The 27017-nt window shown below is 30.2% G+C and overlaps 1 protein-coding gene and 2 long non-coding RNA genes across 6 annotated transcripts; all 3 read right to left on the bottom strand.

The window, feature by feature from the left end:
- Positions 1-5518: 5518 nt before the first annotated feature.
- Positions 5519-8828, bottom strand: LOC145200460 (uncharacterized). Of its 3 annotated transcripts, none has more exons than XM_080074501.2 (4): positions 8703-8828; positions 8452-8519; positions 7704-8102; positions 5519-7162 (listed from the first exon to the last, which is right to left on the bottom strand). In XM_080074501.2, the coding sequence occupies exons 3-4, from the start codon at positions 8097-8099 to the stop codon at positions 5900-5902; spliced, it is 1659 nt and encodes a 552-aa protein (XP_079930627.2). In that variant the 5' UTR covers positions 8100-8102; positions 8452-8519; positions 8703-8828; the 3' UTR covers positions 5519-5899. The 3 variants fall into 3 exon arrangements, with proteins under 3 accessions (XP_079930627.2, XP_079930624.2, XP_079930625.2); XM_080074498.2 differs by having other exon boundaries at positions 8447-8519; XM_080074499.2 differs by lacking the exons at positions 8452-8519; positions 8703-8828 and adding an exon at positions 8225-8352.
- Positions 8829-13171: 4343 nt separating this feature from the next.
- Positions 13172-15324, bottom strand: LOC149890720 (uncharacterized). Of its 2 annotated transcripts, XR_016451302.1 has the most exons (4): positions 15252-15324; positions 14993-15049; positions 14837-14893; positions 13172-14250 (listed from the first exon to the last, which is right to left on the bottom strand). It is a non-coding gene; the product is annotated as an uncharacterized LOC149890720 (long non-coding RNA). The 2 variants fall into 2 exon arrangements; XR_016451301.1 differs by lacking the exon at positions 15252-15324 and having other exon boundaries at positions 14993-15241.
- Positions 15325-25069: 9745 nt separating this feature from the next.
- Positions 25070-26583, bottom strand: LOC149890721 (uncharacterized). The gene is made up of 2 exons (XR_016451146.1): positions 25398-26583; positions 25070-25313 (listed from the first exon to the last, which is right to left on the bottom strand). It is a non-coding gene; the product is annotated as an uncharacterized LOC149890721 (long non-coding RNA).
- Positions 26584-27017: the final 434 nt, after the last annotated feature.

The raw sequence follows: 27017 nt of genomic DNA on the forward strand, positions 1-27017 counted from the left end.
AATCTCAAATGGATTTATACCACATTTTAAGTAAATTCAGGAGTGTTTTTAAAGTTTTGAGATCAAGCAGCACACATCTTAAGATTCAAAATTCAAAATTATTGTGTTTACATTGGATAAATGTTTTTACATTCAGTATTTCAGTAGGAATTATGTTTCTAAACATTTTCTTTTGCTGCAAACCATCTGGTAAGAACATCAAATATGCTCATTTTACCCCTGAACGTTGCATATGAAGAGGTAAATTTATTACCCATAAGAAGCCATGCAAGCACATTAAAAAACTGTTGGAAAAGTATCAAAAATATATAATTAGTAATTGGTCGCCATGTAAATAATGAAGTTCAAAGACTTTTTAGCAAGTTCTTTAAGTTTCTTAACTTTCGTTTGCTATTTTGTGCATAATAAAAGGCCATGGCGTAGGGAATGAAGGGTTATATCAGCCAATGGCACACAGCGAAACTACATGCTTTGGAAATAAATGTTAATACGTGAAAAAAATTAATAATTTTAACATCAAAATTAAAACACATTTCAATTATTCATTTAGCCACTAAAAGTTATTTTAAAAAGTAACAAAAATTTTTACCCCCAATCTTGTAAGCGGATGAAGGCAATATTTGGTGGTCTTGAAACCGGATAGACTTAAATTTAAGTGGTTTGAAGGAATGCATAAATTTTGGATACCAAAGAAAAATTGACTTTTATAAGACATATGAGGTATTTTAAACTCTTTGTACTTTAGCACTTTTAAGTTACGACTGATTCAAACTGTATTGCTATGGTTAAAAACCTTACCCCTCCCCCCCCCCCCTTTTTTTTTTAACATTTTCAATCAATTTTTTTTTTTCGTGTTCTATAATTGCTTTTATATAAAGATAGCAAATTAAAGAGACATTCCTGGCAATTTCCCGGTAATCAAATTTCGCAGTAAGTTTTTCCGAACCAAAGGTGAGCAACTTTTTTACTTATTGAGAGCGAATTAAGTACCTTTAAAGAACTCGCTGAGAAACTTAAGATATTTTCATTTTTCTTACAAAGTCTTTTTACATAAATTTTAAAGTTGTATAAATATTTATCAATTTAATGGGATTCGCATTATTAATGTTGATTTGTTCAACTTTTTTTCAAAAGACACGTTTTTTTTTTTGTTTTTATTTTAAGAAACCAAGCAAATGGGTTAGAACTAGAAAGTTTCTTATTTTAAGTGTACTTTTTTAGAACTCTAGCATTAAAAGTTTCTCAAGAGTTTCTTAAGTTTCAGATTACCAAAAGAGAGAAAAAGTAAGTAAAATGCAATTTGAAAACCTGCTAACAAGAAAGATAAAATGTTTTACAGTTATTCTAGATTTATTTGAATTCCATCAATATCATTCAATGTAATATAATCCTCAGGTTTGTCCCTGAACAGAACACAAGTTTGGAAATATTCCTCAAACTCTTAACAAAATAAATTTCTTATCGAAAAGTAACTTAGTACGAATAGTTTGTTAAGATTTCGGGGCTTCTAGTACCAGTCTCTTATAAACAAGTTTCTAGTAATAAAAAAAATTAAAAAAAAAAAAAAACCATCGAAAGGTTCCAAAATCAATTGAAGGCGCAAAAGCGGTTAAAAAGTTTAGCTAGCTCTCTTTCGCACGATCCTTGAAACTTTAAAGTTCGCTTTCTTTAGAAGATTTTTGTAAAGAAAACTTTCATCTTCAGTATATAAACAGATGGATTAGCTTTTTGATGATCAAAAAAGATTTTGCGCTCTTTTATAACCTCGTAAAAGATTTAAAAAAATTCTTTCTTCAAGGTTTTGAAAGTCCTCAGGCGCAGTTCATTGTGCTAAATTTAGACTAAAGTGGTTAACGTTTTTCTTAAAGTTTTAACTAAAGTCTTTTTTTTTTTCTTAATTTCATTCATTATGGATACACCGCTAATTTAATAAATCAACCATTTATAAAACCAAAACCCTTTCTTTGCTTTTAAAATAGGGGGGAAAAAATTCAAAGAATTTTGAACGTTTGCTAATTACTCTACAATAGGTTACTTTATATATAAATAAGTAAAAAAAAACCATTTTCTTCATATTACAAAAGTCTACAGAGTCATGCACTTTTAATTTGGATTAATCCAAATGAACAAAGCATGACTGTGCATTAATCCTTTGTATTTTAGTAATAATTCGTATCTTTAACAAAAAGTACTCGAAAGTTAATAAAGCAAACAATTAAGAAGCGAGGAAGACATCATATGAAGATATCAACTAATTATGGCTTTTAAAACAGTATCTTAAATGATACTAATTCAACGATTTATTTCTTTGAATAACATTCTATTTAATTGCAAATATTTTGTTTTAATAGTAAAGTTAAACCACTCCTCCCTTGGGATTGCTTTAAAGTTTAATAATAATTAATGTTTTTAATTTATGCATATTGGCTTTCAGAACAAAGATCAATAAAGTAATAGTAATTTACAGACCGGAACTATGACTGTCAGATAATGGTACAAGCTACCACACTTGAATTTACTAATTACTTTGGAGCATGGCCTCTTATTTACGATATTGTTGTAGCGGTTTATACTTAGATTTAAAGATTATTTTCCTTGATTATTTCAGCTAATAAAAAATGAAACGTTGTCTTTCCGATTTTGTAATGGTTTTGAATAAATATATTGACACCCTTCTGAAATGATTATTTAATGAGCTTCACCTGCGAGATAAGTTGAAAGGAACGAATTATTCTTAGTAAAACTTAGCAATAAAAATTAGAATTTCTTTTTATGCGCATCATTTTACTGACAAATGCAGCAAATCATGATGAACCTTTTAATTCTTCCACTCATAGCAATGGTTAAGAAACATTGTATTGCTTAATAAAATATTCTCACGAAGGGCGCCATTTAACCTCCATTTTTGGCTTATCTTCTAAAGGAAGTAGTTTAAAAAGTTGCATGAATTTCTCGATAACTAAAAAAGGAAACCATACTAGTATCACTTAGAGTTTGTTTAAATTGTTTTCTAAAAGAAAGAAAAAATTTAAAAAAGAAGAAAAACGAAAAAATAGAAGAAACTGAAGATGAAAAAATAAATTAACAGAATGAACCCAACCGCATAGCAATTTTTTTTTTTTATGGGGGTTTTGGCGGTAGGGGATAAAGAAGACATCACTTTTTAAACTTCGACTGACTTGCTAACTATATTCAAAATAACTCAAAATTGAGTGTGTTGTAGATCATTTTGATTACTGAATAGAACTAGAACTAAACAATAAATTTTGTTTTGGTGACTTCCTCTTATACGTAGCTATAACTGTCCATAATTAATAAAACAGGTAAGATCAATGAAACTTCATGCAAATAGTAAATTTTTTGCAAAATACGTAAAGGAAACTGAAACAACTACGCCAGAGAATATTAATTTTAAAATAGCTATTTAAAAAATGCTATTCTTGTCAAAGATTACGGCGCCAAATTTTTTTCACAATTTTCGTTTATTAGCTTTTTTTTAACATAAACTTTCCGAAAAACAACGCTTATCTAATTTTTTTTTTTTTTTTTAAATAAAAATTTGACTGATTTATAACAGATAAGCAGTAAGTAGATAAAAGCTAGGAAGAATGAGCACAACAGCCTGAACTACGGGTAGGTTTAAGACCATCAAACTTTAATCCCTCCCCCGTCTACCTTCCTTTTAAACTTTTAATAAATTATAATGAAGGAAGCAGGAAGTACACACCATTAAGAGGCCCGAGCACTTAAACAAAAACAGGTACTTAAAAAAAAAAAAAAAAAAAAAAAGAAAATAAAACTTCTTATGTTAAAAAAACAGCTCTTTGGGGTCAGAATATAAATAACTACTTTTTTATATTTTAAATGTTTGTAAATGTTTTTTTTTTGCTCAATTTAAACTTTAGATGCTTGAGCATCTTATACTGAATTAAGTCGGTGTAACGTCGACAAACGGAAGAATCTTTCTTACGCTCTTCCAAACTGATTAAAATGTATACATTCCAAATCGAGTAACAAAAGCAAATGTAAAAAAAAAAACAACTGATTATCGAACGTTGAAATTTTAAATATTTTTCGTTACTTTGTAATTGTAGCAAAATAAGTAATTCTTTTACTTTGTTGTCTAATTAACTCGTTGCACTCATTTTAATTGTGCTGCATTTCTAAAGCGTTGTTCATTACTATAAAGATTCATAAGTAAAAAGGTTTAAGTCCTTAAGTTGTTCGTAAGTATAACTGTAAAGATTAAAAGTTTTCAAGACAAAATTGAGCGTGATAAAATAAGATTGAAAAAAAATCAGCCATCAGGCGGAAGGCGTGCGTACTTTGGTCGCAGCGTCAGTGCGTTTCACAGCATTGATTATTGAAGCGAACAGGTCTTTTATAAAGTCTTGAGAAAAAAAAACTTTAGCAACCTGTAAAGAAAATTTTGGCGCTTTAAAAGATAAAAGAAAAGATTTTTTTTTTCCCTTTACTGTATGATGATTTTAAAAAAGAACGTTAAAACAGCTTTAGAAAACATTCACCCAATAGATGTTCTTCATTCAGAGAGCACTCAGAGTATGTTCTGAAAATAAACAGCAAATTCTTTATGATTACGATCAAATGTTAATCTTTTCAATTCCTACTTTTATTCAAAATAAATTCAGTAGATTTTCAGTCTTTGTTTCCTCTTCTTAACAAATATAAATGACAAATAAAAAAATTTTTATAGTAAGACTTTAACCAGACGGAGTTACGTAACTTAAACGGTAAAGTAAAAAGTACTTTTTAAATGCCCCATCGTTCTATTTATCTTATTTTAGCTCTTTTGATTGCGTAAAGAAAAATCATTTTCGCTATCTCAGATGTAATTGAAACGATTCTCCAAATAAGGTTTCAGATTTTTATATCAAAAAACTCTTAAAGGAGGTTTGCCATTAAGAATGCATACAACACAACCATTTTTTTTTTATTTGTGAGATATATAATATACTTATAAATTTATATTCAAATTTATTTATATACATATATATATATAGTATATATTATATATAAACAAATTAATATACACATATAAGCAATTAGGTGTTTATATTTAGTTTTGGTGCGCACATATAAGGATTTGTAGTAAATCTCTTAGACATTACTTCGTTTTTACTACTAAGACCACACTGAATATATGCACATAAAACTAGCATATATTAAATATACAGCCATATATTATACATAAATAAATATATATATATATATGTTTTAGTGTATATAAGTATGACAAAAAAGATTCTTTTGAGGAAGTTAAAAGATGTCGGAAATAACATCACTTCCATAGACTCAATATAAATGTGATACCACGCAACTTGACTGTTTCTAGGTAACTAAATTATTGTATTGCTAGGTAACTACAATTTGTATTGAGATCTCCAAATAGGCAACCATTAAATTAATTATGCCCATGGAAATAAAATCTTTGGCAAATTAAAAGAAAAGAACTCTAAAAAGGCAACGAATCCAATGGAATACTAAAAAAGACTTTTCCTGAGAAAAAGAACTTATTAAAAACGTATTAAGTTTTTCATGAACACACACCACTGTTTATTTATAATACAAATATAAACTAAAATTCTTTACTAAATATTAAAAATATTTAAAAGGAAAAATTGTAAAAATTTCTTTTTAAATATACCATTGTTTAACGGCATTTTCAATCTGTATAGAGTCTGCGTCGTGAACCGTACGTGATTTTTCTTTGAAAATTCTTGATATAAAAACGAAAGCGGCACTTTGCATAAAAACTATCTTACAATCTGGAGGAACTACTTAACTAGTTTTAAATCGCGTATTTCCGGCCTAAGAGTTTTTTTATTAACTCTACCACCTTCTATATTCATATAGTTCTAACACACACTTTACACGATTCTTATCTCACCCAGTTTTGGTAAATAAGATCACCCGAAGTAGATGATGTATTGTTGTTAATTATGGGTTCACATAGCGACTGCAAAGTGGACGATGAGCCCTTTAAATCGTTTTCAATTATCTGGTTTAGATCGATAGCTAATTGATGTGGGTCCTCAAAACTGTAGAGCTTTACTTGGTCTAAATCGCTAGGAATAGAATCAAACACGTCGTACACGTTATTTGAGGTCATAATGTTTTGATTATAAAAACAATCGTCAGAGTTTACTCTCTGCCCTTTCATTGGGGCATACTGTCGACTGGATGAATAAGAGTTTTCATTAAGGTTGTTCATTAATACATTGTAAGATTGCTTAGTGTCATAGGGTAAATGCTTAAGTCTGCTCGGAGAATTAACAAAAAAATCAGTTTTAAATTGATGGTTGTTAAAACGTTGTTGCGCATAGTAACTATTTTGACTAAAATCTTGCATTTGCACTGGAAATCCGTGATTGTATGTGGGCTGCCTGAAAGAGCTTAAGTTGTTGGGAGAAGATATCATAGGTGAATTTTGGCCACTTCTATTGAGATGCGTTTGAGGAGATGAGAAATAAACAGAACCATCGTACCCGGAATCGTTACTTGCAAAAGAATCTGTACTTTGGCGGTTGGCTATTAAAAAATTGGCCTCATCACTTTTCGAAAGGCTTTTTTCTGTTATATTTTTCATTGAATCATCAAGATTTATCGAGCTCAAACTAAACTGAGCTTCATCATCGACACGAAATGATATCATACTTTGTTGATCTACGCGCTTTAAATCATCCTCGAGGTCAGACGGATTAATGTTGCTTTGTACAGATACCGTCGACGTAGAACGCGGTCTGGCGAAACTATCACCAGCGTAAGGACTACTGACTATATCGGAAGAAGTGTAAGTAGGACTGCATACTCTTTCCGAATTAAACTCTTCAACGTTAGAAAGTGAATCAGTACTAGAACATGGCGATGAAACGCTAAATAAATTATCACAGGATTTATTCTGTTTCAATGATATACTCGCAGGAGAAAGGGAAGTTATGTCATCGGTGCTTTGGTGATGCTTTTTGCTTCGCACCCGTTTAGTTTTATCCTTAGGCTGTCCATCAACAGAGCCAGCGCGACGTCGACTTGATTTGCCTGCTTTAGCATCTGGATTAATAACCCAATACGAGCTCTTGCCATTTGTATCGTTCTGAACGCGCATGAAACGGCTGTGCAGAGATAAATTATGACGAATGGAATTCTAAAAGAAGAAAATCGTTCATTTTTTTTAGAATATAACACAAGATAAACATTTATCCAGTGTGAAGAAAGTATCGAAGTTACTGCAGTAAAACACGAATAGCATTTCAGGCTCTTTATCCACAAAAAGAAAAAAAAAAAAAAAAAAAGAAAAAAACGGAAAAAAGAAACTATTGGTTTGTTCTCATCTCATCAACCTTTTCACAAAAACCTTTTTCACAAGAATATTTCACAAAAAACTAAACCAACTGTTTTTAAAATTGCATGCCTCATTTTGATAAGATCGATGTTTTGACAAACGCTTAATAAAATCAAAATTAAAAGAGTAGCAGTAAGGACAAGAAGTTGTGAGAGTTATGCATTATGATGATGGTAGAAGTAGTCGTAATATTGATAGTAATAAGGACGACGACGATGATCATGTTAATGACAAGAATTATTAGGAAATACCTAAAAAAATCAGGATACAAAAATCAAATTTAAATATACAATAACCATACATTGAAATTTAAAGACAAACAAAATATAGAACAATCTCTGACCTTCCAACCTGCACTCGACGTAGAGTCTCCTTTGTCTTTAAAGTAGGGTATGTTTCTAACCATCCACTCATATATCTGCGACAGAGTAAGACGCTGGTCAGGAGACGCTTGAATTGCTTGAGATATTAAGTCTGCGTATGACAAATTTCCCCATGCATTTTTTCTAGAAATTTTTCGAGGATTTTGTTCGTTTTTTTTTGAACCACCAAAAACGTCTTCTTCGACTTCTTTTTCCTCTATGATAGCAGGTCGTAAAGTAACAAGTTCTGCGTCACGTTCGTTCTCGTGAATCGTTTCGATAGGCGAAGGCAAAATAGGCCATGTTCGAGATCTTGGTCTATCTTCTCTTTGCAGCGATGGACTATCATCATAAATTATTTCCACATCTACATCCATAACCTTATAAGAATATTAAATATCTATAAATATATATATATTCTTTACTCTGTAATATCGACACAAAAAAGTTTAAATAAATTCGAACTGTTTAGCATTCAGGGAAAACATGCAAATGCACTGACATTTAATAGCATATCTCGTGTGAATCAAATATACGGTTTTAAACATGAATATATAGTTTACTATAGAATTCCGAAAACACTATGTTTCAAAAACAATCAGTTTAGAATCACGTTCTCCGAAAAGAATACGAGGAATTTGATTGGCCGAGAAAACAATCATATAAAAAAGATAACTTAACTATTAATGCACACTTTCCCGTGGATGCTTTTATTAACGCTAACCTTACTGAATAACATTCTTAAAATATCTGATCAGCTGCTGCTCTTGTTCACAGTTTTACGCCGCAAGTTTTCACTATAAAAAATCAAGTAACTTAAATATTTATTGCAAATGCCCGATCTTTATTGATTTTTAAATCGAAATAAAACTAAAAAAAAAAAAATAATAATAATAATAAAAATAGGTTACAGCGATCGCCGCGTTTAAAAGTATTGTTTGTAAAAATAGTAGACGATGTAAAAAAAAAAAAAAGCATACCTAAAGTGAGTGGCAACTTTTGTTCTTGCTGCAAAATTTCGAGAAAGGCCTTCATGTGGGTAACAATTTCGTGTATTAACCCTGTGGCAACAAAGACAACCTTAAGTTTCTTTGAAGTGGTTATCGCAATCAGGAATATCATTTATCAATTGAAATATGACGTTATTAATCCGTTAAGTTATATATTCGATAAGGATCTCAATTAACAAGATGAATAAATCAGTTGTAAAAAAAAATAATTAAAAGCATTTAACATTCTACACAAGGATGATTAAGTTAAAGAAAAAGTGTCACTAACGCATTTAAATAAAGAAGGTTTTTATTGGAAATAAAACCTCGTATTTGATCATAATTAAGTTTGTTACATAACGTAACATAGAATAAAAAGGCTGGAAAGTTATTATGGACAAAATTTAGTTTCATAAAACATATGTTAATGCTATGGTTATGGTGATGATGATGATGATGATGATGATGATGATGATGATGATGATGATGATGATGATGATGATGATGATGATGAAGAAGATGATGATGACGATGATGATGATGATGTTAATGATGTTGATGATGATAATTATGAGTGATGTTGAAGATGATAATGCTGATGATGATGGTGTTGATGCTGATGATGGTGATGTTGATGATAAAATGATCCTAATGATGATGATGCTGATGTTGATGATGACGAAGATTGATGTTGAAGATGAAGATGATGATGATGATGATGATGATGATGATGATGATGATGATGATGATGATGATGATGATGATGATGATGATGATGATGATGATGATGATGATGATGATGATTGATGATGATTGATGATGATTGATGATGACAATCAATATTAAGATAAAGTCTGAAATAAAGTTTTTTTACATGTAGTTCCGATCCAGGATGGGTTTTATAGAAAATTAGTGTTGGTTTACAAAGATTAAATCTCTTTCAACTAAATTCAAAATGTAAAAGGGGCAACCAAAAGGACGCGACAGTCCAACCTCAGAAAGTTATCTTTTTAAACTACTTAATTATTTATTGAACTACATTTTAATTTCCTTATTTTGTGTGTTTTTTATTGTTTTGTTGCACTTGTGATGTTAAATTCAACTCAAAATTTAAAATATGTAAAAAAAAAATTTTTTTTTAAAGTTTAGTGTTAAAAATCCTAAAAAATGAATAAAGTAGAATTGTGAAACAATTTAAGCATATTTATTTTAACGACATTTCTCTTAAATCAATTTCAATAAAAATACATTAAAAAGATTTGTAATTTTAAAATGAGACTCATAATTTTTCAATCCACATACACAAAAGGTTTTTCGTGTGCTTCTAATTTTTTCTCTCTTTGAAAAGCAAAAAGTAACTGCAATATGGTGCGGAACACAGGCTACTTTCTAAATGGGCTATACCTTCGCTTCTTTGGCTTAGAAATTGTTTTACTAACTATTCAAACGGGCATTAAGAATATACATAGAACTCTCTATTTGAGTGGTCATGACGTAAAAACTTAAGTCGCCCGTAATAAGTTAAATCGTAAGAAAAGAGTTGACAGTTGGTGGGGGCTTTCTATTGCATTGATAAGGCTTTTAAAAAAACTCGATGGAATTAAAAAAATCTTTCGATCATCGCCTTTCCAAAAAAGTATTAATTATGCATGTCGTTCTTTTACGATCTCGCGACGTACGCAACTGTGGGCGTTCAATCTGTAAAGAAATCAACTTCTGAAGCTGACTATCTTAAGCTTTGACAGGGCTTTTTTTTTTTTTTTAATTTATGTGTTTCTTGTATATTATTATGAAACTAATCGGACAATTTTAAAATCTTTTGCTCAAGTAATTAATTGTTTAAAGATAGCGTTCCGCTGATTTAATATAATTACGAAATCGATAATCATTTTGGGTTAAATTACCGGATAAAAATATTAGTTGTACATCTGCTATAATGACCTAAACTTATAAAGTATGTGAATAAGATTTTTGGTTCTGTATTTCTTACGCTATTAGAAATTTTACTATAATTGAGTTAATGTACGAAAAGCGTTTCTCAGTTCTCTAGAACTTGATAGATGAAATGAACATAAGGTTTTGCACCGTAACCGTTGGTCAATAAATTTTTTGTTCAGATGTGATCAAATGAATAATCTAATCAGTGAAGGTAACCAGTTAAAAAAAAACCGGATTTGTGTAATAATGACAAGAAATCCTTTTGTTTGCAAGTTCGTATCAAAAAATAACTCTTCGATTTATTTCTCGGCGAAATATTGCATCAAATCAAATGGGAGGTGAAACCATAGCTTCATCTAAATTACTGAAAAGCATTTCAGCAATATGAAGCGTAAAAAAATTTTCAAATCGACTTTTCACAACGTAAAATTCTAAATGTTGTCTCAATTTTACCCCCGCGCTAACATTGCTATTTGACACTCTGCTTACTGAACAACTGAACAACCAGTAATCTCATTACGCTCGCTATAATCTTTTATTGCTATCACCCCATAAGATTCATCAAAGGGTCTTAGCAACGAATTAATTTGTAAGTTATTAAATTAAAGTTGCACTTTAAAAAGGACAGCTAATTATTTGAACCACTGCATATGTTCTAGCAAAACATTTTACTGGCTGACCGAGAGGCTTTACTTTGTTACTTTAAATAATTTATTATCACGATTATTATTGATAATTTTTATGATTAGCGAGTTTTGTAAAGATTTAAGAAGTAAGTGAGACAGCAAGCCATCATTTTCACTTACGAAGAAAGTTTTCAAACATAAAGAACCAAAATAAAATATTTATTTCGAATCAAAACGAATCTTGAAAAGTTTATCATCTATATTGCGGTAATAAAATGCAATGATACAATAGTGACTCTATTTTTTTATATATTAAAATTACACTAGTGACGCTTTTTTCACCTCCATTCATTCTTAATTCATTTACTCTTTAAAAATCCTAAATAAGGTTTTTTTTTTTATAGCTTGTAACTCAACTTGATACTTGGATTAGTTTGTCATCATCCAGTTTTTTTGTTTGGATAATCTCTCTCACTCAACAATTATGCGCCATCGCATGAAATATTTGACGTAAAATATCCTCGTCGCCAGATCTTTGTTTTTATATTATGCGAGATTATTTATTTTCAGTAAAATCTACAAGATTGTTTATCTGTCATCACGTTTGAATGTTGTACTTCGTAAAGAGTCAGCGTAATGTGATGAGCTAGTACTCCGTCAAGAGTCAGTATTTTGTCAAAAATCGGTATTTTACAAGACCCGGTCTTTCAAGTTTTTCTCATTTTACCAAAGAAAAAGGTCTTAAAAGTAAAAATATGGGGCAACAAAATAAGTCTCGATAAATTGAACAATACATTAAGTTGCATGCCATATTTTAAAACGAATTAGTGTATCTTTGCATAAGTAAAAAACAGGTATTAAAAGGTTTTTTGCATAAATAAAAACAGGTATTAACAGGTTTTTCTTAATATCTTTTTTAAATTAGATGTTTCTAACAGCTCGGAGTGTAGCGATGTAATTCTATATCTTGTTTTTAAATTTCCAATTTAAGTTTTTAAAAATTTCCCTAAAAAAAGTACTACTTTTTAGTATCATAAGAACAAAACAAAATAATATTTTAAATTTATAAATGTTGAGTTACGCATTTATTATTTGTCTGCAACTTAATTACCTAAAAAACCTGCATTGTAACAAAGAAGCTTAAGGCATCTCTAAGTACGTTTTTGTAAAATCGAACGCTCTTTATGATTTTGTTTCTACGACGTTTTTTTTTTAACATTTTCTTCCATTCTCTTGCTTTTGTAAGTCACTGCTCAAAACTAATCTTTTAATATTTTTATTTGTCATTTTCGTTCATACCACCTGCTGTCAAAAAGAAATTCCTAATTGTTTCATCTAAATTAAAAACTTTTTTGATTTTTTACATTGCGTGAGAACATGTTTTTCTGCTCTTTATTACAAACCAAGTTTTTGAGTAAAAACTTGTTAAAAGTAACATTTGAGTTCAAATTTTTGAAATTTTAGGGAAAGCGAGGATAAATATTTTTCAATAAATCCATAAATTAATGATTTATATTATTGAGATCTTCTTTTAATTTTAAAGCTATCCTTTCTTTATATAAAGAATTTTAGCTTGAATCGTAACTATAAAAAAAAGATATCTACTTACTTAACCAATGCTGAGGCGAATGCTAGGACTAATCTGGGGTCAATGCTGGGGCTAAAGCTGAGGCCAATTTTATGACTAATGCTAAGGCTAATGGTAAGGCTAAAGCTGGGGCTAATGCTGGGGCGAATGTTGGGGCAAATGGTGGAGCTAATGCTGGGGCATATGCTAGAGCCAATTTTGGGGCTAGTGCTGGGGCTAATGCTAGCGTTAATGCTGAGGCAAATGCTTATGTAAATCTAGTACCTACTACTTTCTGAAATAAATTTACAACTTTATTGTATTAACAATTTTTGGTTTTTTTGGCAATTTGTATTTTTTCTTACTGTAAGAAACAAAATACTTGAGCTAATTGAAATGTTATTGGATTAGTAGAATATTTTACCCTTAAACAAGGATTCTTAAATGTTTACATTTTATGATAGACACCCATTTGTGGTATTTGTTCAACGTTTTGTGTTATAACATGCTTCTTATTTATTAATAGCAACCAAAACTGATCAGGGTTTTCTACAGCAACTGTGAGATTAATAAACTTAAGCCATAAAATTCTTGAAACTTTCCCATAACTCTCCATAACGGATGATAACTAAAAAATGCGCCTTACTTTGATGGCAAATTTAATGTTGTTAAGATATAACTTTTTCAACATGAATTTATTAAAGCATACTAATTCTTGTTTAAATAATTCTTGTTTAAACATGTAGATTATATATTTTTATTACTTTAGATCATTGAGCAAAAATGCACAATAAACAAGAAAAAACTAGTCTAAGAGAGTGGAAATACAAGTTTAACTTGGGTAGTAAATCTGAAAAATTTTGAAAGCCATAATTCGACCACAAAGATGGAGTCTCGTAACGCTAAGCAGCTCAAATATTCAAGCGTACCCAACCGAATAGATTCAAAACGTTGAACAAAAAGACATCCATCAAAAGAAGGAAAACAACAGATTCAAAAGTGAAGCGATAAATAAAAAGCTACAAACAAAACTTATAATAATATATCAGTTAAATCTTATTTCACTCACACAGCACAATCAGCGGCTATAACAGCTTATACTTAAGCGATGTTTCTCAAAGCTCTCAAAGGGTAAAATACCATGTGACAAACTTGAACAAAAACTGCTCGCTTACGTCTGCTTGTTTAACAAACGGATGAGCGCGCCGGTATTAAGAGAACCAGGAAATCTATTTGGACGAGTGCATCAAGAAGAAAATTATTCCTTTCATCGAAAACTTCCTGAGCTCGCAACATCACATTAGGCCAAAACAATTGTTGACTGGATAGATAATAAGAATGTCAACTTCGTGAAGAAAGAGGAGAACCCTGTGAACCTGCCAGAACTACGTCCGATTGAAAGTTTTTACTATAAAAATAAAATATGAAACATGAGTATATAAATATGGCAAGATTATTAATGATATTTTTTAAAGATCATAGAAAAGTTTAAGAGGCTGCAAATGAAAATTAAACTGTATAAAAAATCTATTAAAAAGGAGATTTTTCTTTTTTGTTTAAATTTTAAGTTAAATACAAGTTTTTTGCTTTACTTTTTTAAAACTTCAATTTTTTCTAATGATGATGTTATATCTTTTGATTTTCCTAACTCGAAAATGCCTTAGAGAAGATTTTACTTGGTCATGATCGATATTCTTATGAAGCAGTGACATTGTTGTTCCAAAATTCAATTTTAAAATGAGTCATACTCGATTTAAATGATGATTTTTGTGGAATATCTTTTTTAACACCGAGATGAAGAAAAAAAAAAAAAAAAATGAATTTCAACGCATTTTTGCAGTTAAGGGATTTTAATTGAAATCCTAATTTTTTTTTTAGAAATTTCTCAAAAAAAATCTCCTGTTTAAATTTTAGCTTTTTAACAATTTCTATAAATGTTATCTTTATGTAAATCTGAATATGTTAAAATGATTTTGAATACGTTAAATACAAACTCGTATCTTCTTGCTTCAATCCTCATTTTCTTTAGAAAAAGTTGTTTTGTAAATATTCTGAAACGGGGAAAAAGATAAACAAATTTTAGAAAATCGTAAGAGGATTTGATTGAAAAGGTAAAAAATTTGTAAAAAATCCAGATACAATCCTCTTACCTTTATTTTCAGCATTCAAAATGAAGATAATGACTACTTTTTTAAACTCATATTTAACTAAAGCAACAAAGTTCGCGCAATAAAAAGTACGCTAAAAAAAACTTTTCTACTTTTTCATTTCTTCATAAAATAAAATGTTTTATTTCCTTCTCTTACGGAAAACAGCAATCGTAATAATTTCTTCAGTCAAAAATATTTGCAGATTAAAAAATTCTTGAAAAATAGTAAATCTATCAGGTGATACAGGAAAAAAACTTACTTTATAGAACTAGCTACGAGTTATTACGTAACTAAATAAGTTGGATCAAAACTGCAACGATTATCAACTAATGGCGATTGTTTATTTTAATAACATTAAGATGGTTGTTAGTTTTTTGCTAAAGACTGGAAAACTATTAGCTTAATATGGTTTCTATTCCCTTACAGCATTTAAACGCAGGTTAAATATAGGAAACTGGTTTAGATATCCAAAATATGAGAAAACTGTTCTAAAATAAAAGTACTTCATAAAACATAACTGTTAGATATTCATAGATATAGGTAGTAGAGAATAAGAATTCAACAAAAATTGTTCAGCTCGGACTACGAGCCAAGCTGGTGAACAGACGTCTAGTTTTTTTTATTTCTGTAATATTTGGCACCTACCATGGTAACAATAGGAATATATACTGCAAAGGCATCTTTGTCTTAACTTTATTACAGCATAAAAAGAGCCTCTACATGAAAGAGAGACTTTTGTCTGTCTTAAATGTTTTTAATGTGTGACGCAAATCCAACAAGAGGTTCGATTAACTGTTATGGTCCAGTTATTTTTTCTGTTTGGATAAGCTCTCCATTCAACAATAAATCAGCAATCAAAAATATGCTTTGTCTAAGTCGCCAAGATTTTTTTTAACATGAAATGTGAGACAACAAGTAAAAATCAATATCAGAAAAAATTTAAAAGAAAACACGAATTTACTATTTATATTCTTGTCACGAGAAGTAAACCAAACTCTGCTATAAATATAGGAGTCAAATAAACATTTATATCTGAGTTACAGATTTTAAGTTGGAATTTTTCAGATGCTTCTCCGTCTGTGATTTTATTCTTTTTCTTTAATTTCTTTTTAACTCTTTTTCTTCAATTACTGAACATTTCTCCGGCAGCCGGTCGACTTGACGACATGAATGTTTGGTAATAACAAAATATCACTGCCGTTGTCATGAACCGTAATCAATTCAGTCACTAATGCTGTGTTCACCGTATCAGTAATAGCCTTTTTGTCATTTACAGGGTAAACGGTCAGTTTCCAATGACCAAATTAAGAATTGATTCATTCAACGGAGTTGCAACTGTAGCATTCGACGACTGATTTGCCATCAGTTCATTCAAGAACTGGTTCGCGACTCTTTCACATAACAACTGGATTCACAATTTAAATTGCTTTAGTTCATTTATACACCGCATATAATCGATCAGAAGACAGAAGTTATTTGTAATCAGTTGCAACAACAACAAGATTGGCGCTATACAATATGTTCGAAATCAGATATGATGTTCTCTGTTATGATTGCTGAACTTTTAGCTTTTTCAAAAGGCCTCAGAAACAAATTTGTTAACTGTGACTCATGAAAAGTACTCGTCAACCTCTGACAGGTTAAAGTGTGTTTTAAATGGTCCGAAAACAATCTGATCCAATAGCTGAAGCGTGAACAATAAGCTGGCATTTCCACAATCTAAAAATGATTTTCAACCGCTTCTACCAATAAATAACATATGTAAGAATCATAACCCTTAACTATGAGATTTTGTGGTTTGTTGTTAATAAATGTAAGTTAAAACTGTATTTGTAAACAAAATATATCCAAATCCCTTAGTTGATCCATCGCGCCTTGCTGACACTCCAGCAATTTATCCCTCGAGTTGCTAAAACTGAAAGAACGCTCACATTTCATCGCATACATTTTTTATTCAGTTGCACAGAAAATTGTATTAAATTTTGAACGAGGTCCTGGTCATGATTTAGGTGGGGAGTTTAAGCAATCTTCCAAGTGTTCACTTAAAACTTTAAACTGAGTTACAGCTGATTTCATGCAAATTTACCCAATATGCACTGCAAAAAAAATTTTTTGTTTAATTCCATTTTTTCTTTTCACGTATTTCTTTTTACTTTCGAAAAATAGGTTTATACCATGTGTCCACATGGTATAAACCTACGCGTTATTTTTTCTGCAGTATCATTTTTCTTTCTTTTTATCATTCCACTATATTTTTAGTAGTAAAACTATATATTTGTTTGAAACAGTTTTTACGAGAAAAAAAAGAAAAACCAGTTAAAGCACAGATATTACGAGTGACTCAAAATGAGTATTGGCATTAAATGGTCAAGTTGTCCTAAAAATCGATGTTCTAGGTGAATATCATTCATTAAATGTTTTTTATATCTGACTAAAATGGATTTTTTTCCATAGCAACTATATTATAAATGATTGCACTCAGTAAAGAAAACCCATTCTAGAAGTTTTAAGCACCTTCTCTATTAATTTTTTTTTTTCACAACATTTAATACATTTAAAAATGCACAAAAAAAGTTGCGATAGTTTCTCAAAGCTTAAAATTCCTTCAGATTATTTTCAGCTAATTTGTTAAGCTTTGGTTAAAACAGCTTATAGTTTCAAACCTGTTTAATACCATTTTCCTAGTTCTTTTATAAAGATATTATAAATACCCTTGGGAAAAATTAGTTCATTATATATCATTGAGTAAAACAAATGGCAAAACAAAACAAAAAAAAGTTGTAATAAAGCAATATCATTCAATTTGCAGCAAGTGACTCGAATATTTTTAGAATGTTTTAGGTAAATTTATTCTGTCTTTCTAGATTACCTGTGCAACAGCTACGTTCAATTAAAGGAAACTTATGGTGCGTAGCCATCTTTATTTGCGACAAAAATTACTTAAAACTGTTTTAAAAATTATTTGTCTCAAAAAAATATCCAAATTTAGAGATTTATATATTGAGATATTATTTAGATTTTGTGATTGAAATTCGTGAAATTTTAATTGATTTGAATAAAATTTTGCTGTAGTTTATCTTAATCTAAATTTTTAATTTCAATTCATAAAAACAACATAATAAATGATAAACCTTTAGTATTACAAAAATGTTTCTTATCTTTCTTACTCTTAAATGTTTTTGAGTTTATCAACGATTTGACCTTCCCTCGTTCTGAAGGTGTAACGCAGCTTTTTGTTTCTACTGTTTTATATTAACTGATATAAAATAGTGATCTCGTGTACCAGAAACAAAACCTAGATTTTTTAAACTTGAATTTAAAGTTTGAATAATGTAAAATATAAAATAAAATATATTTCTAAAAAAATTCAAAGTAAATGATGTAAAGTTCGGTAAATATTTCGTAAGAAACTTCAGAACCCCTAAAATAATTTCTGGATCCGTACTGGATATATATATGCTTTGGCAATTCAAATTTCCTCAAATTGATTGAACCTAATGTACATGAGTTTCTATTTTTGAAGTTCAGCTAAAATATAATTAAGGCGAAATTTGAAAAGGAAATTAAAATCTTTCGTTTTCCACATCAAACGAAAGACTGTATGTGAACAATCAGCAGAGCTACCGAGACTTTCTTTTGTTATTCGATATACAATAGGCAGCTGACAAATTATATCTAGATTAAGGAGTATTTCTTTAAACGCTCGCTTATCATTTTTTCTCACAAAGAAAATTTCGAATTTCAACGCGATAAAAAACGTTTTGATTCAATAGTGTGTAATAGATCCAGACTCCGAAAGCTTTTGGTAGATTGTAGAAAATATTTAACGTTGGAGACCTTAAGTAACTAAAATTGTAAAAACCAAATCATACACAATGTTTTTACATTGATAAGCATAGCTATAACTTATATTCATCGTTATATTATATATTTATGGTTTTACTGTATATTCACAGTTACGTTATATATTCATGTATTATAGAAATCGTGCTAAAATACAAAATATTTGTTTTGTGAGATTGATACAATATTAAATTATTAGCAACAGTAATAAATTATTAGCAACAATAATAAATTATTAGCAACAATAATAAATTATTAGTAACAAAGCTTTCTAAATTATTTAACAATTTAAAAATTAACCATTTAAATTCACTTCATTAAAAATGTGAAAGAAGAAATTTACGATAGGGATGAGCGAGATGTGCTTATTCCCCATTTAGACGAGAGTGAGACGAGAGTGAGACGAGAGTGAGACGAAACTAGCGTATTTCTCAAGAAGTAAAAAAAAAAAAAAAAGCTTTACTTATTTGGTTAATTTTTTTAAGAAAGTATAAAATTAATTCTATGAGAGTGTCACGTAAATACCAATTGCAAATAACAAACTCACAGAGTTGACATTACTTGAGAAAAGCGTTTCGCTAATTAGAAATAGCGATCTAATGTTTTTACAAATACTTCGTTCAGCTTCCTCCCAGCAAACATCGAGTCTAAAAAAGACGTCTTTTAGATGTATAAAAAACGTCCTATACGTCTAAAAGACATATTTAAGACGTCTTTTTTAGACTAAATGTTTGCTGGGCTTAGAGTGAAGTTCTATTGAAATCTTTAGATTTAAGCTGAGGGTAGCAGTTTAATCAACTTCCAATATTGTGGAATCAAGGTTTTAGATGAAAAATGAATTCAAATAAATATGTTAATGATGTTTTTTGACATAATACATGTACTATGATGTCGAAATCACTGTTCTATTTGGTTTCAACTACTTGCTTTAAAATTTCGAAAAAAGAAATCCGTTTTTTTTTTTTCAATTCTTTTTCTAATAGCTTAGATGTAATGGTAAATGGTAAGTTGAAGAAGCCAAAGCTTTACACTTAGCCAAAGGGTTTTTATATCATTTATTTTTACAAATCTATCCCAAATTACATATTGAAAAATGTGGTAGTCGAAAAGATATTGTGTTAATGATTCTAAAGGTCTTACTAAAAGAGTCAAACTTGCGGCTTGATCTTTAACGAAATAAAAAAGAATATTCCCAGCAATCACACAACGTTGAAATAACGTTGAAATAAAGTTGATCGACGTTGATCAACGTTATTTCAACGTTGTGTGCTTGCTGGGTTGTTGGGAAAAATCTATTTTACTCTCAGTTAGGTCTCAAGTGTGTTTTCCATTCCTCTTTTGAACATGAGGTGTCCAGTTATGACGTCTCCAAGATGTCGATTACACATATTCTCCGTGATAGATAATTGTCATTTGATCTTGAAGCCCACGAATATGCAATAAATTGGGAGAAATTTCTATTACATTTTAATTGATATTACTCTTTATCTTAATGAGAAGATGAAATAGGTGATGGATTGTCTTATTAAGTGGTTTCAAACTATCAGCATTGTTAAATATTTTTTCAACAAATTCTTTTCTGATCTTGCAATCAAGGTCTCCTAAACTCAGTTGTATTTACTCCAGTGGTTTTAAAGATTTTACAACCCAGGAGGTTTTACACCCAGTAACATTTTGAATTTTTTAAAAAAATCCCATGCTAAGTTCATTCTTTTTGATGAAATTCTGAAATGGTATGAAATACAAGTTTTTTTGGCAATCATTTGAAGATTTAATAATTATGCGTGATTTAAAGAATCAATAATTTTATGTGTTAACAAATAAAAAATTTTTCTTCTTGAAAAATTTTTCTTCTATTCAAAAAATTAAATGAAACTTATTTAACAAAGCCATTTTCAGCAATTAAACTCTGTTTAATTTAAACTTGTTCTGTTTGAGCTAAATTGTATGCTGAAGAACTAAAAGTTTGATTTTTTAAATTTTTAGTTCCTCAAAAATTCACTTCTCATTTTTTTCGAGCCCTGTTCTCGCGAGATCGAGAAAAAAAGCGAGATTAATTTAAGATTAATTTAAGATTAATTTAAGATTAATTTAAGATTAATTTAAGATTAATTTAAGATTAATTTAAGATTAATTTAAGATTAATTTAAGATTAATTTAAGATTAATTTAAGATTAATTTAAGATTAATTTAAGATTAATTTAAGATTACAATATTTACAAAAATAAAAAAAGTAAAAAGATGGTGAAACTCGTTTCATAAATCTATAAAAAGATGATGCCTTGAGAAAATCAAATAGAATCGTCACTTTTGATCTATAAAAGTGATTCTGGCAAAAAAAAGAATTAAAAAAGAATAAAAAAATTGATGATTTTTAGAATTAAAAAAAAATGCCATACTGGTGATAAAATTGCGGATAATCCTACTAGTCCTTCATCATTAGCTATCAATTGAAGCCAATAATCGGTGCTGATGAATTTGTCGGAGGAGAACGAACGCTTCAGTGTTACTATGCTCCTGATGTATCGAACGTATCAAACGATTCAAAAGATACTGTCGACTTTTCAGAAGATTTTTAATGAGTTTAATAACAGATTAAGATTTCAAGGGCCCAAGTTATATTTATTTACGAGAACCTTATCTACTTTAAAAATGTTGTCACTAGAAACAAGACTTGAACTTACCAGTGTGATCAAAAAAGTGTAGTCAAAGCAATAATGTGATCAAAAAAGTGTATTCAAAGCAAAAATAAAAAGTCGTATTCAAAGCAATGATGCTAAAGTGCAAGTTACAAAATGTCTGCTAGATTGACACAGGCAATAACAATAATATTTTGTACACACAATTCTCTATCATGATCAAGAAATTCATTCCACAAACATTACAATACGTCATTATTCCTAAGGCATAGTAAGTTGCGAAAGTAGAGTGGTCATGATAATTCCAATTAACACAACTTAATGGTTCTTCCTTGAATTTGCCCTTCATGCTGATGTCCTTCATGATTCCGAATTTATAAATTTATAAAAAATTTACTATTATTCAAAAGATATTAGTATTTATTTGTACCCCTGCTCTAGAATAATTTCTTTAACAAGAAAATATTCAGTGACACTAAAAAACGTAAACTCAAGTTGCTTTCACCGCCTCCAGATTCTGCAGATCTCTCGACAATTTTTTTTTTTGGATTGAGGGTTGGAGATGGAAAGCGATGAAGTAATTGTTGTGGTTTCATAGAAAACTGTATTTGTGTAACTTTCAGTATTTGGTTTGGTACGAGTTATGAATAAAGATAAGCATTCGTTGAACTTCGGTCATCGAAGTTGAACAAATAGAAGTTCTCGTTAATGAGTACAAATTTTAGCCAAAGACGTATATTCGATCAACTTTTTTCCCAAAGTTACTACTCGGTTATTAAAAACACTATTTGCCGGTGCTTACTACAAATATTGCATAGCCCTCAAACCCCCTACTCCCTCCCTCCACTCCGCATTCTTGAGTGTGAATATTTGGAGTCAACTCCACCATATAACTTTATATTAAAACTTAGGAAGATATTGAAAAACAAGATAAAATAAGTGATGTGTGATGATTACAGTGCGATTGCAGATTTGTTGCAAATTAATCTTTTGGGTCATTTTATAAGATAAGCTTTGACTAATTTCAATTTCGAAAAAAACTTTTCTTTTCTCTTCGTTCGTTTTACTACCTGTAGAGTAACAGAAATTATTAGCAAAATCCACAATAAAATTACACATGATAAAAATCAATTCTTAAAAAAAGTTACTAATGCAAAATAAAAAAGGTTTTGTTTGGTTACGTTTTGGTGTTGAGTTACCCTCCTTGGGTTGCAAACCTTTTTGGTTTGGTTATGTGTGGGTGTAGTGTGCGGTTCGTGCATAGTTCATGTATGGTTCGTGTATGGTTCAAGTAACGGTAGGCTCCTAAACTTCTAACACTTTCGGCTACGCAAAGCTTAAAAATAAAATCTTAATGCAATTAATAACAATATAAAAATTCCTTAATCGAAATATAAACGAAATGATATGACACTAATGGTTCTTCTCATTTCACTTAACAGTTGCTCTGAAATATTTAACTCAAGTATAATTTTTAAATATTTAAAAATACTAAGAATCTGCATCCCGGCCGCCATTTGCCGTGAAATACGGCATTTACTGACTTGCCAGCCTTGCCGAGGGTCTCAGTAATAATCATCTTATATTTGCAAACAATAGTAAAATAGCACGGCAGTCCACGACAACAGACGACATCTCACCGCAACGCTGTCATGTTTTTGACAACGTTGTTGTTGTATCGATTTTTTTACTCATTCATCGCGTATTATGAATTAAATAAGATGCACCGTTTTATGCATATGAAAAATAAATTTATCATTTATCAACTGTTTTTTTTATCAACAATTTTGTAATAGTTTAACTTGATTAGTAGTAGTATCTTTTACTAATTTTGCTTTTTTACAAATAGCAAAATGGAATTACTCCACCTAAGACAAACACCAGTTGGCCTATGACATGGATTGCGTGAGGTTCATAGAGAATTGCCATTCTCAATTGTTACTAGTGAAGGATTTAAGGAGCACAGACTTGGAGTATCTTACAGGAGCTGCCAACACTACCAATTTCTGGACTTCGAGGGCAAATGAACCGTACATACTATTTTCTTTCGACTGCATTAGTGTAAATTTGAACAGTCAAAAGTGATAATTAGCTGCGAACTCTTTGAAGGTTCACACACATCTTTAGCAATTTCTAAGAAACCGGATCAAATCTGTGAATCTATTCCTAGATACTCCGACGGCTTGAAAACTGTGGTAGTTCACGATGCTTGAGCCAACATAAAGACAACAATCCTAATGTCAAGGCGGATCAAAGATAGCCTTTTTTGCGCTAATCATGTGTTTAATCTGGTCCTACAGAAAGCAGTCTCCAGAACAGAAGGTGTAAAGGAGTTGCTTGAAAAGTTCACGAACCTTGTCAGTTTCCTGCATCGGTCATCATTGTTAGAGTAACAATTGGAAGCATTTTTTAAAGATGTGAAAGGTAAATAATCTATTAAATATTTAAAGAGTAGTGGACTAGTAGTACTTGTACTTGCAGATAGTAGTTTGCAAACAGCCAGCAAGTGTCAGCATATTAAACTATAATTGATTTTTTAATAATTCGCTCAATAATTAACAAACTTTGTTAACAGTAATATTATTTATTTTAACAATAATATTATTTATATCATTTATTAATATATATTATTGTCTAGTTTTATATAAATGTAAAACTATTTAAGTAAAACATTGACAATTTACACCATTTGTTGTAATCTTTTAATTATTTTTATTTTCAGTGAAAAATGCGAAGGTAATTACCGCAGTTGCAACAAAAGGTGGAACTCGCACCAAATTATGTTATCGTGATTAACTCAATTAAAGCCGGCTTTCATGATGATCGAAGAACTAGGAACGGAGAAATTTGCCCTTCTCATAACGGATGAAGATGATTAGACCTGTATTAAAACGATTGAACCTCTCTTGGTAATGTATAGATCATTCGCCGAAAAACTCTACGGTGATCTCAAACCAACAATTCATTTAGTTTGTCCTTCAATTTTTTGAAATTCTAATCAGAGTGAGAAAGGTGATTGAGAATCTCACAAAAATGGAAAACCTACTGGCGGAGTTTGCTAAGAATCTGAGCATAAAAAATCTTTTAAAGTTTGGGGACTACGTCTGTGACAATAAGCTTTATACAACTGCCCACATTTTTTCAAATGAAATCTGCTGAAACGAAGTTTAAAGATGCTTTATAGTCAGCTTATGGAAGAGATCATGCTTGATTTTTCATATCTTATTTTCTCAACCAGATCCGAAATGAGACTCAAATGAATGAGAAACTATACGGGATGGACTTACTTAAAAACCCAAGAAGAAGCCATAACAACAACAGTCCAAAATAGAACTTGAGTTTGATGTGTATGAATCAATACCGAGGCCCGAAACAACAGCAAATAAGTTGACATCTTAGGCTGGTAGAAGACTAATTCAAGACTCTTCCAAAACTCTCTGAACTTGCCAAACAAGTATAGTTTGTGCCAGTATTCAGTGCCACAAATGAAAGACTATTTTCAGCAAGTGGCAATATTGTGATAAATAGATGAACCAACGACGATCCCAAGACGTTAATATAATTTACATTCAGCAAAATTTAAAACATATCAAACTTGGATCCAACTTTTATTTATTTTTATTTTTATGCGTTTAAACAAAAAAGTTACATGGAGTATAAATAGTTGTAGCATTTTGTTACATACGGAAAGTATATTTTCATTTGACATCGATTGCCGCCCGTTGCCACGAACTGCTAGCGCAAGTGCCGGCGTAGTCGACGCGCAACCTTTCATTGCCGACTTTCGGCAAATTTCAGTCAGCAAGACCAGCTTGGTAATCTCGCCAATCTTGACAAGTCTAAAATAGTCGGTAACGCAGACCCTTAACAAATATAGATAATAATATATTTAATACAGGTAGTAATATGTAATAAAAACTCACTCAAAATTTTTCTCTTACAACCTTTGGACTCATAACCAGTGTCTTTCTATATTAGAACTGTTCTCAATTTGAAATCTTTTCTTTCTCTTTTTCCCAAAAATCTCTTTTAAAACATCTCTAAAAAATTCTCTTATCAATTCTTCCATAAAATCTCCCTCAAAAAATTCTTTTTTAGATTTTTTCATAAAATTTTCCCATAAAATTCTCTCTAAAAATCTTCTCATAAAAATCTCCTAAAAATTTCTCCTAGATTTTCTCAACCGGTCTTTTTATTTTTGTCCACAAACTTTTCTTAAATCAAGTGTTGTCCAAGCATAAACAATGAATTTTGTTTTCAAGTTCATTAGTGCTTTTATTTCTACTTCTTAGTCATAGCTCTCTGAAACAGGTTTTACCAATTATCTTTTGATAAGTGTTTGTCGTTGGTCTCGACTTATTTGTAAAAATCATAAACTTACAATTGAATTTCTGGTCGTTATTGCGAAAGCAGTTTTAAACTTTAATGATGTGACTGATTTCTTTCATGCATATGTACATGTGTGTGTGCCCACCTGGTGTTTCGATTGTCTCGCACTTTTCTTCGGTTGAGCATTTTATATGTTTAAACCAAGTAAAACTTAAAGATGTTTTTAAAAATTTCTTTCGTTTTCCTTCCTCACAGTGTAAATATAGCTCCCGCACTCCGCGGCTTATTTAGTGTAAATAACTAAATTTTCAAAACGTATTCAATAGAAAGTCAAGATGTGCTTCAAATACTGATAAGCATCTGCTCTCATAACTTCTATGTCCAACTCAATCAGGCGAAAATTTATCAAATATAGCAAACTATATCCAAAAAAGCGCATATTGAATGTAAAAAACTTTTTTAAAATCAGCTTCTTTTCAGACTCTCATTTCAAGCTCTGACACATGATAGCTTCAAGCACTGACACACGTGCCATTCTCCCACATTTTTAAAATTTTTAAAGCTTATAACAACTACAAGTCAGCAACTAAATACAGTACAATCTCTCTAATTCGAATCTCCTTAATTCGACTAAATGTAAAGTCACCGTGAAATGCGCTTAAGAAACTTATGTTTAACTTTCTATAATTCAAATCTCTATAATTCGAAAACCTTCATAATTCGATTGGATTTTTCGGACCCTTTAGTGAGAATCTCTCTGTAAATCGTTTTTTTAAATTTTGCTGACGTATAAAAAGCTCGTTAACCGTTGAGTTCTTTTTTCAAATTTCGAATATTTTGAGTTTTTGAAAAACGACTTTTGTTTAAAAAACATTATGGCATCATAGAGACCGCTTAAAGAAACCAAATTAAAGCGGAAACACGATGTTCTACTGAAATTGGAGAATAGAAAAACAAATAGAGGTTTCGAAAATCTTTGATATTCCACCAAACATTCTTTTAACCTGGAAAAAGAATAAAGATAAAATCTTTGACGCTTTTCGTCAAGGAAACTTGGCTGAACGGGTGAAGGTTGATACGTATTATCATGTCAACAAAGCTGTACTTAAATGTTTCAAACAAATGAGCTTATATTCAAAAAAGGCGATCTACAATTACTGACTTTTTTTTTTTTTAAAAAAAAGTTTAAAACACATAATCTCTATTGCATTTAG

The sequence above is a fragment of the Hydra viridissima genome, unplaced genomic scaffold, assembly GCF_058129835.1.
Source record: "Hydra viridissima isolate aposymbiotic clone 2 unplaced genomic scaffold, HvirCarnegie_v1 scaffold_3, whole genome shotgun sequence".
Taxonomy (NCBI): Eukaryota; Metazoa; Cnidaria; class Hydrozoa; order Anthoathecata; family Hydridae; genus Hydra; species Hydra viridissima.